General features: G+C 44.8%; 1 protein-coding gene across 1 annotated transcript; it reads right to left on the bottom strand.

The window, feature by feature from the left end:
• Nucleotides 1-250: 250 nt before the first annotated feature.
• LOC129021633 (large ribosomal subunit protein uL23) lies at nucleotides 251-819 on the bottom strand. The gene has a single exon (XM_054467304.2). The coding sequence runs from the start codon at nucleotides 807-809 to the stop codon at nucleotides 339-341; it is 471 nt and encodes a 156-aa protein (XP_054323279.1). The 5' UTR covers nucleotides 810-819; the 3' UTR covers nucleotides 251-338.
• Between the last annotated feature and the right edge of the window lie 10,219 nt (nucleotides 820-11,038).

Raw genomic sequence — 11,038 nt, 5'->3', positions numbered from 1 at the left:
GATATAAATCTTATCAGTTCATTTTACAAAGCTAGCAAAATGGTTGATATAATATTTTGGATGAATCTCAAAAACATTATGCAGCCAGGCACCGTGTAGTCCCAACTACTCAGGAGGCTAAGGCTGGAGGATCACTTAAACCCAGAAGTTTGAGGCTGCAGTGAGTTATGATCACATCTGTGAATAGCCACTGCACTCCAGGTTGGGCAACGTAGCAAGACTCCATCTCCAAAAAACAAATTTAAAAAACTTTTTTTAATTTTTTTTTTTTTTTTTTTTTTTTTTTATGGTGAAAAGATATATATATATATATTCAGAATTAGGCAGCTGGACTCAGTTTAGATGATCCCAATTTTGTTGGCAACATCCAAAGCATCGTAATCAGGAGCCAATCGAACATATGCCTTCTTCTCTCCATCAGGCCGAATCAGGGTGTTGACCTTGGCCACATCAATGTCATAGAGCTTCTTCACAGCCTGTTTAATCTGGTGCTTGTTGGCTTTAACATCCACAATGAACACAAGTGTGTTGTTGTCTTCTATCTTCTTCATGGCAGACTCGGTGGTCAGCGGAAACTTGATGATAGCATAGTGGTCAAGCTTGTTTCTCCTGGGAGCGCTCTTCCGAGGATATTTGGGCTGTCTCCGGAGTCGCAGTGTCTTCGGCCGCCGGAAGGTGGGTGACGTGCGGATCTTCTTTTTTTTGTGGCTGTGGACACCTTTCAACACTGCCTTCTTGGCCTTTAAAGCCTTCGCTTTGGCTTCGGCTTTAGGAGGGGCAGGAGCTTCCTTCTTCGCTTTCGGCGCCATCTTGTGAAAAACAATTTTTTAATAAAAACTTTACGTTGAATGAAAGAAACCAGATACAGAGGAATACAAACTGTATGATCATATATAGGACAAGTTCAAGGACAGGACAGACCAAACTAATCTCTGGTGATAGAAATCAGGGAAGTGGTTGCTGGGGTGTGGATCGAAGACTGACTGGAGGGGCCACGAGGGAATGTTCTGGGACCATGAAAATGTGCTATATCTTGATCTGGATGATGGTGACTGAGGTATATATATTTGTCAGAATTCATCAAGCTGTACACTTAAGGTTTGTGTAGTTTATGTAAATTATATCTCAATAATGTCCTATTAGGAAAGACAAAACCTTGTAACTGTGACTTAAAAGATAGTCAACAACAACAAAAACAGGCCAATCACACTTAATATGTTATACATACAAAAATACTAAAAAGATACAAGCAAACATAATCCTGCAGTAGACTGGGAGAATAATACATCAAAAAACTCCAAGGTTGTTTCAATATTAGAAGTCTATTACTATAATAATTTGTAGAAAAAAACTATAATAATATTTAAATTAGTCTATTAAATTCATTTAATAAACTCAAATGAAAAATAATACCTCAAGATGATAAATAAAAATTAACATTTCAAACCGAATGCCGACATCATCTTTAACAGTGAAATTCAGGAGGCAACTTCATTAATGTCAAGAACAAAACAAGGATAGTCATTGTTCCCACTGCTGTTTACTACTGTTCTGAAATTTCTAAGCAATGTACCAGACCAGAAATAGATGTGAATCATAACTACAGGAAAGAAAGCAACAAAAGTATTATTTTCAGTTTGTGATAATATTGTCTTTCTAGAGAACACAAGAGAACCAACTGAAAAACAATATTATGACTGGTTAAAAAATAAATATACACAAACAAGTAGTGATGTTCACTGAAGCAGTGTCATACTGAACAATTGGAAACCACCTAAATGTCCAATAATAGAAGATTGGAGAAGAGAAGTATGCAACACAGTAGAGTATTATACAGCAGTTAAAATAAATTAAGTAAAGAATATTAAGTGGATCTGGGTGCGGTGGCTCACACCTGTAATCCCAGCATTTTGGGAGGCCGAGGCAGGCAGATCCCTTGAGGTCGGGAGCTCAAGACCAGCCTGGCCAGCATGGTGAAACCTCATCTCTACTAAAAATACAAATATTAGCCTGGCATGGTGGCAGGCACCTATAATCCCAGCTACTTGGGAGGCTGAGGCAGGAGAATTGTTTGAACCCAGGAAGCGAAGGTTGCAGTGAGCCAAGATTGCACCACTGCACTCCAGCCTGGATGACAGAGCGAGTAACTGTCTCAAAAAAAATTTTTAAAGAATATTAAGTGAAAAAGAAAATGCAGAAAAAATATGCACAATGTGTTACTTTAAGTGTAATGTTTAAAAATACACTACTCAGTAAGCAACAAAAACACACAACCCAAATCAAAAACAGACAAAGGACTTGAGTAGACAATTCTCCAAAGAAGATATACAAACGGCCAATAAGCCTATGAAAAGATGCTCAACATCACTAATCATTAGGGAAGTGCAAGTTGAAAACACGAGATACCACCTCACACCCATTAGGATGGCTACTATTAATAAAGGGGAGAGAGGCCAGGCGCGGTGGCTCACACTTGTAATCCCAGCACTTCACCTGAGGTCAGGGGTTCAAGACCAGCCTGGCCAATATGGTGAAACCCCGTCTCTGCTAAAAATACAAAATTTAGCCAGGCATGCTGGTGTGTGCCTGTAATCCCAGCTACTTGGGAAGCTGAGGCAGGAGAATCACTTGAAACCTTGAACCCCGGAGGCGGAGGTTGCAGTGAGCCAAGATCACGCCATTGCACTCCAGCCTGGCCAACAGAGCAAGACTCCATCTCAAAAAAAAAAAAGAAAAAAAGAGAGAGAGAAAAAAAAAAGTGTTGGTAAGGATACAGAGAAATCAGAGCTTTTGTACACTGTTGGTAGGAGTGTAAAATGATACAGCCACTGTAGAAAACAATATGGCAGTTCCTCAAAAAATTAAGCATAAAATTACCATACGATCTAGCAATTAGACTTCTGGATACATACCCAGAAGAATTCAAAGCCGTGTCCCAAAGAGGTATTTGTACACCCATGTGCACAGCAGCATTATTCACAATAGCCAAAAGGTAGAAGAAACCCAAGTGTCCATTGATGAAAGAATGGATAAACAAAATGTGGTACCGTATGTGTGTGTGCATATGTATGTGTGTGTGTGGTGTGTGTGTATCTACATACACACACAAAAATGGAATATTATCCAGCCTTAAAAAGGAAAGAAATTCTGACACATGCTACAATATGGATAAACCTTGAGGACATTAAGCTAAGTGAAATAAACCAAACACAAAAAGACAAATACTATATGATTCCACTTACGTGAAGTCTCTAGAATAGCAAAATTCATTAAAACAGAAAGTAGAATGGTGGTTGTCAGGAGCTGGGGGAATGGAGGTGTCATTGCTTAACGAGTACTGAGTTTCAGTTTTGCAAGATGAAAGGAGTTCCGGAGGTGGATGGTGGTGATGGTTGCACAGCAATATGAATATACTTAATATCACTGTACTTAATATGCTAAATGGACTTAATATACCAAATTATTTACTTACTTAATTAGGTGAGTAATTAAATTAATGTACTTAATATACTAAAATGGTTAAGATGGTAAATTTTATGTTATGTATATTTTACTGCAATAAAAAAAATGAAAAAAAAACCACACCAAACTACGTTGCTTGAAAAAATACAAAAACATGGATGTGAAAGATAACTTACCAATTTCTGGACATTGGCTGCCTCTGGGGAGAGAGAAAGGGGAATGAGCTGGGGCTGGAGCAGGATATCAAGGGGCTTCTGATGGCCGGGCACAGTGGCTCACAACTGTAATTAATTCCAGCACTTTGGGAGGCCAAGGCAGGAGGATCACTTGAGCCCAGGAGTTGGAGACCAGCCTGGGCAACATAGTGGATGCTGTCTCTACCAAAAATAAATAATAATAAAAAAAAATTAGCCAAGCGTGGTGGCACATGCCTGTAGTCCCAGCTACTCAGGAGGCTAAGGCAGAAGGATCACTTGAGCCCAGGAGACTGAGGCTGTAGTGAGCTGTGATTGCACCACTGCACTCCAGCCTGGGCAACAGGGCGAGACCCTGTCTCAAAAAAAAAAGAGCGGGGATATTGCACCTATAATTGTGCCTTGCTTAAAGAATAAAAAGTCCTGGGGAAAAACACTCTCCATCACCCAGGCTCATTGTGCCAGAAATAATCCCCAAAACTTCGCTTGCAGCCTTTCCACACAATCCTCTCCCCAACCCCAGCAACCACACCTCTGATTTCCATCACCAGATGTGAGTTTTGCCAGTTCTTGACCTTTATTTAAATGGAATCATGGATTTTCTTTCAGGCCTTCTTGGTCTCTCCCCAGAAGACACCTCCTCTGGACACCTAGTCTCTCTAAGAGACCTGTAAGAGCCTGAGCCATGGTCAAGGGCCACACACCATCATGTTCTTGGGCTCTGTGAAAGTCAAGGGAGGCTGCTCTTCCCAGGGCTTGGAGCAAACACCCAGAGAACATGGACCAACCCCTTACACGCTTAACAGATCTCCTCTGTTACTGACCAAGATACCGCCATATCAGTAGGACAATCCATGGGGAAAAGACTTCACTCAGTATAGATAGATGACAGTTTCTTTCTTTTTTTCTTTCTTTTTTTTTTTTTTTTTTGAGACGGAGTCTCACACTGTCGACTGGAGTGCAATGGCATGATCTCGGCTCACTGCAGCCTCCGCCTCCCAGGTTCACGCGATTCTCCTGCCTCAGCCTCCCAGGTAGCTTGGATTACAGGCACACACCAGCACATCAAGCTAATTTTTTGTATTTTTAGTAGAGACAAGGTTTCACAATGTTGGCCAGACTGACCTCAAACTCCTGACCTCGTGATCCGCCCGCCTCGGCCTCCCAAAGTGCTGGGATTACAGGCATGAGCCACCACGCCCAGCCAGATGACAGTTTCTTAATGTAAGCACTACTGACAACTGACACTAATAATTTTTGTGTGTCGGAGCTGCCCTGGGCACTGTACAATGTACAGCAGCATCCCTGGCCTCTACCCAACAGATGCCAATAGCTAGTTTCCAGTTGTGACAACTAAAAATATGTCCAGAGATTGTCAAATGTCCCCTGGGAGATGATCCCAGTTGACAGATGATAGATTGATAAATGATTGATTGATTGATTGATTGATTTTTTTAACCTACAAATAAAATGTTTAAGATATATGCAGGGCCAGGTGTGATGGTTCATGCCTGTAATCCAAGCACTTTGGGAGGCCAAGGCAGGCGGATCACCTAAGGTCAGGAGTTTGAGACCAGCCTGGCCAACCTGGTGAAACCTCATCTCTACTAAAAATACAAAAAACTAGCAGGGCGTGGTGACGGGCACCTGTAGCTGCAGCTACTCAGGAGGCTGAGGCAGAAGAATCGCTTGAACCTGGGAGGAGGAGGTTGCAGTGAGCCGAGATCATGCCATTGCACTCCACCCTGGGAGACAAGCAAAACTCCATCTCAAAAAAAAAAAGATATATGCAGAAGCATTTGAAGCAGTGACAACTTCGTAGAGAATATAAAAAAAGATCTGCACAGTTAGAGAACATACCATATTCAAGGATAAGAAAACAATATTTCAAATGGATTATTTCTGCTTAAAGTCATATGAAAGTTTAATGGAATTGCAATTCAAACCTGGCTAAGGCCGGACGCGGTGGCTCACGCCTGTAATCCCAGCATTTTGGGAGGCCGAGGCGGGTGGATCACCTGAAGTCAGGAGTTCAAGACCAGCCTGGCCAACATAGTGAAACCCCATCTCTACTAAAAATACGAAAATTAGGTGGCGGGCACCTGTAATCCCAGCTACTCAGGAGGATGAGGCAGGAGAATCACTTGAACCTGGGGACAGAGGTTGCAGTGAGTTGACAGCTGGACATCGCACTCCAGCCTGGGTGACAAGAGCGAGACTCCAACTAAAAAAAAAAAAAAAAAAAGGCCAGGCGCGGTGGCTCACACCTGTAATCCCAGCACTTTGGGAGGCCAAGATGGGCAGATCACTGAGGTCAGGAGTTCAAGACCAACCTGACCAACATGAAGAAACCCCATCTCTACTAAAAATACAAAATCAGCTGGGTGTGGTGGCGCATGCCTGTAATCCCAGCTACTCAGGAGGCTGAAGCGGGAGAATCGCTTGAACTCGGGAGGCGGAGGTTGCGGTCAGCCGAGATCACACCATCACACTCCAGCCTGTGCGACGAGAGCGAAATTCCGTCTTGAAAAAAAAGCAAAAAACGCCCTGGCTACAAAGTTTCTACAAGTTAAAAATATTAGTCTAAAGTTTGAATGGAAAATAAAAGAGGTTAAATAATAAAGAAAATTTTCAAAAATATAAATAATGGATTTTATCTACCAGATATAAAATGGGTTGTAAAATTATAATAATTAAAGCAGTGTGAAAGAATAGACATAGCTATGAAAGAATAAGCCTGAAAACCGTCACGAGTCTACATAGGAATTTAGTATTGATTAAAGCGGCACTTAAATTAATAGAGAATTTCAGCCAGGCGCGATGGCTTATGCCTGTAATCCCAGCACTTTGGGAGACCGAGGAAAGCAGATCACTTGAGGTCAGGAGTTCAAGACCAGCCTGGCCAAAATGGTGAAACCCTGTCTCTACTAAAAATACAAAAATTAGCCGAGTATGGTGGCATGCACCTGTAGTCCAGCTACTCTGGAGGCTGAGGTAGGAGAATCGCTTGAACTCGGGAGGCAGAGGTAGCAGTGAGCCAAGATCGTGCCACTGCACTCCAGCATGGGCAACAAAGGGAGACTCCGTCTAAATTAATTAATTAATTAGGCCAGGTGCGGTGGCTTACGCCTGTAATCCCAGCACTTTGGGAGGCCGAGGCGGACGGATCACGAGGTCAGGAGATCAAGACCATCCTGGCTAACATGGTGAAACCCTGTCTCTACTAAAAATACAAAAAATTAGCTGGGTGCGGTGGGGGCGCCTGTAGTCCCAGCTACTCAGGAGGCTGAGGCAGGAGAATGGCATGAACCTGGGAGGCGGAGCTTGCAGTGAGCCAAGATCGTGCCACTGCAGTCCCCTGGGCGAAAGAGCAAGACTCCATCTCAAAATAAATAAATAATTAATTAATTAATTACTGGGGAATTTTGGGGGTGCTCAATAAATAATGCAGGAACAATTCGTTAACAATTTGGGGCAGGAAAAAGTTCAGCGTTTCATACCATACATCAAAATAAATTTCAACCGGGCGTGGTGACTCACGCCTCTAATCCCAGCACTTTGGGAGACCAAGGCGGGCAGATCACTTGAGGCCAGGAGTCTGAGACCAGCCTGGCCAACCTGGCAAAACCCCATCTCTACAAAAAATACAAAAAATTAGCTGGGCATAGTGGCGCACACATGTAGTCTCAGCTACTTGGGAGGCTGAGGCAGGAGAATCGCTTGAACCCAGGAGGCAGAGGTTGCAGTGAGCTGAGATCATGCCACTGCACTCCAGCCTGGGTGACAGAGCAAGACTCTGTCTCAAAAATAATAATAATAAAGTAAAATAAAATAAATTTCAAATCAATCAAAGAGCTATTATTTTAATGAAGCCATGAAAAACTAGGATAAAATATAGATTAATATTTTTTCTGATATCAAGAGAGGTATGACTTTTCAAGCAAGAGGAGAAAAAGACAAAAGGAAAGACTCAAAAAAGAAAAACTGATATAGTTGACTATAGTCATCTGCCTACCTTCTATGTATCAGGAAGCACCACAAACAAAATTAAAATTCAAAAAACACTATTTGTCATATAATGAAGAACATAAGATCTAAAATTTCTTCTCCATCAATATGAAGAGGACAACACCTTACTCCCATTTTTCAAATGGACAAAAGACACGACCTTGCAATCCACAGGAGTTAAAATAGGAATGACCAAAAGGCATTATGAAGTTAATCATGGCTGCTCTGCCTACGGAGTAGCCATTTTCTTTTCTTTTTTTTTTTAAACGGACTCTCGCTCTGTCACCAGGCTGGAGTGCAATGGCAAGATCTCGGCTCACTGCAACCTCTATCTCCCTGGCTCAAGCGATTCTCCTGCCTCAGCCTCCCGAGTAGCTGGGACTACAAGCATGCGCCACCACGCCCAGCTAATTTTTGTATTTTTAGTGGAGACGGGGTTTCATCATGTTGGCCAGGATGGTCTTGATCTCTTGACCTCATGATCTGCCCACCTCAGCCTCCCAAAGTGCTGGGATTACAGATGGGAACCACTGCACCCTGCCTCCTTTACTTTCTTAATAAACTTGCTTTCGTTTTCCTCTGTGGACTCACCCTGAATTCTTTCTTGCACCAGATCCAGGAACCCTCCTTTGGAGTCTAGATCAGAATCCCTTTCCAGTAACCTCTTCCTAGCAAACCTCAAAGGGACAATACTGGAGAGAACCCTGACCCAAAGGAAATAGACTGCAGCACCAATTGGTTGACTTTGGATATTACCTTTTGTTGAAATTTTGGAGTTATGAATGGCCCTCAGCATACAAACGCTGTCTGACTGAGCGCCTCTCTACCCTGGATATGAGACCCTAATAGTTAAGCAGGAATATCATGGCCCCTATTCAGCCTAAAGAAGCTGCAGAAGATGTACCTTCGTCCCTCTGCAACCCTTAGGATTAAGAATCCCCTTGCAATGGCTGGGCGCAGTGGCTCACACCTGTAATCCCAGCACTTTGGGAGGCCAAGGCGGGTGGGACACCTGAGGTGAGGAGTTCGAGACCAGCCTGACCAACATAGAGAAACCCCATCTCTACTAAAAATACAAAATTAGCCGGGCGTGGTGGTGCATGCCTGTAATCCCAGCTACTTGGGAGGCTGAAGCAGGAGAATCACTTGAACCTGGGAGGTGGAGGTTGCGGTGAGGTGAGATCGGGCCATTGCACTCCAGCCTGGGCAACAAGAGTGAAACTCCGTCTCAAAAAAAAAAAAAAAAAAGAACCGCCTTGTAAAACGGAGGGGGTTCCAACCAGAGCGACTCCATCTTGAATAGGAGCTGGGTAAAATGAGGCTGAGACCTGCTGGGCTGCATTCCCAGGAGGTTAGGCATTCTTAGTCCCAGGATGAGACAGGAGGTTGGCACAAGATACAGGCCACAAAGAGCCGGCTGATAAACAGGATGTGGTAAAGAACTAGCTGAAACCCACTAAAAGCAAGAGGAGGATGAAAGCGGCCTCTGGTCATCCTCACTGCTCATTATATGCGACTTATAATATATTAGCATGCTAAAAGACACTCCCACCAACACCATGACAGTTTACAAATGCCATGGCAACATCCAGAAGTTACCCTATATGGTCTAAAAAGAGGAGTAACCCTCGGTTCCAGGAATTGCCTGCCCCTTTCCTGGAAAACTCATGAATAATTCACCTCTTATTTAGCATATGATCAAGAAATAACTGTAAAAATAACCAACCAGCAGCCCTCGAGGCTACCCTGCCTATGGAGTAGCCATTCCTTTATTCCTTTACTTTCTTAATAAACTTGATTTCGCTTTAAAAAAAAAAAAGAAGAAGAAGAAGAAGAAGTAGTAGTTAATTGCTACCAGGCACAGTGGCTCATGCCTGTAATCCCAGCAGTATGGGAGGCAGAAACAGGAGGATGTCTTGAGGCCAGAGGTTTGAGACCAGCCTGGTCAATATGGCAGAACCCTATCTCTACAGAAAAAAAAATAGCTGGGTGTGGTGGTGCACGTTTGTAGTCCCAGCTACTCGGGAGACAGGATGCAGTGACCTGGGGTGCAGTGACCACAGTACTTCAGCTTGGGTGACAGAGCAAAGTTAATACCATTGGAAATCTATATTATACAAATTAAAATATTGAGATGCCATCATTCACCTATCAAATTGGCATGGGTTTTTTAAATTAATATCCAACATTTGAGAAGGGGCCCTGTGAGGAAAGACCATCCAGAGAGGCCTTTGGGTACCAACATTTAAGAGCATGGGCTTTGCAATAAACCTGCCTCAGTTAAAAAAAAAAACAGCCCCACCACCTATTAGCTTTGTGGCCCACAGAATGTTATTTCACATCTTTGAGCCTCAGTTCAGATGCCTCTGAAAGTGGCAGTAACCGCAAGGGTAACCAAGATGCTGCATGTAACCACTTAGCAGAACACGTCATGTAAGTCAGGGCTCAGTAGACTTAGCAACTGTCACTCTTGCCAACGAACATGTGTGCATGGAATGGTGTATTAGTCTGTTTTCACACTATGTAAAGAAATACCCGCTCCCTCTCTCCCTCTCCCTCTCCCTCTCCCTCCCCTTTCTTCGGTCTCCCTCTCCTTCTTTTTTCGGTCTCCCCCTGTTATCGAAGCTGGACTGTACTGCCATGATCTCGGCTCGCTGCAACCTCCCTGCCTCGGGCCCCTGTGACTCTCCTGCCTCGGCCTGCCGAGTGCCTGGGATTGCAGGCGCCCGCCGCCACGCCTGACTGGTTTTTGTATTTTTGGTGGACAGGGGGTTTCGCCGTGTTGACTGGGCTGGTCTCCAGCTCCTGGCCTCGAGTGATCTGCCCGCCTCGGCCTCCCGAGGTGCTGGGATTGCAGACGGAGTCTCGCTAACTCAATGCTCAATGGTGCTCAGGCTGGAGTGCAGTGGTGTGATCTCGGCTCGCTGCAACCTCCACCTACCAGCCTCCTGCCTTGGCCTCTTAAAGTGCTAAGATTACAGCCTCTGTCCCGCCGCCACCCCGTCTAGGAAGTGAGGAGCGCCTCTGCCCAGCCGCCCTATCTGGGAAGTGAGGAGCGCCTCTGCCCAGCCGCCCTATCTGGGAAGTGAGGAGCGCCTCTGCCCGGCCGCCACCCCGTCTGGGAGGAAGTGAGGAGCGCCTCTGCCCGGCTGCCCCGTCTGGGAGATGAGGAGCACCTCTGCCCGGCCGCCCCGTCTGGGAGGTGAGGAGCGCCTCTGCCTGGCCGCCACCCCCTCTGGGAGGAAGTGAGGAGCGCCTCTGCCCGGTTGCCCCATCTGGGAAGTGAGGAGCGCCTCTGCCTGGCCGCCACCCCATATGGGAAGTGAGGAGCGCCTCTGCCCAGCCGCCCCTTCTGGGAGGTGAGGAGCGCCTCT

This window comes from Pongo pygmaeus, chromosome 21, assembly GCF_028885625.2.
Source record: "Pongo pygmaeus isolate AG05252 chromosome 21, NHGRI_mPonPyg2-v2.0_pri, whole genome shotgun sequence".
NCBI lineage: Eukaryota > Metazoa > Chordata > Mammalia > Primates > Hominidae > Pongo > Pongo pygmaeus.
This window is presented reverse-complemented; position numbering and strand designations above follow the sequence as displayed.

Coding starts and splice junctions, on each gene's coding strand:
- LOC129021633 (XM_054467304.2), bottom strand. CDS start 809: ATGGCGCCGAAAGCGAAGAAGGAAGCTCCTGCCCCTCCTAAAGCCGAA.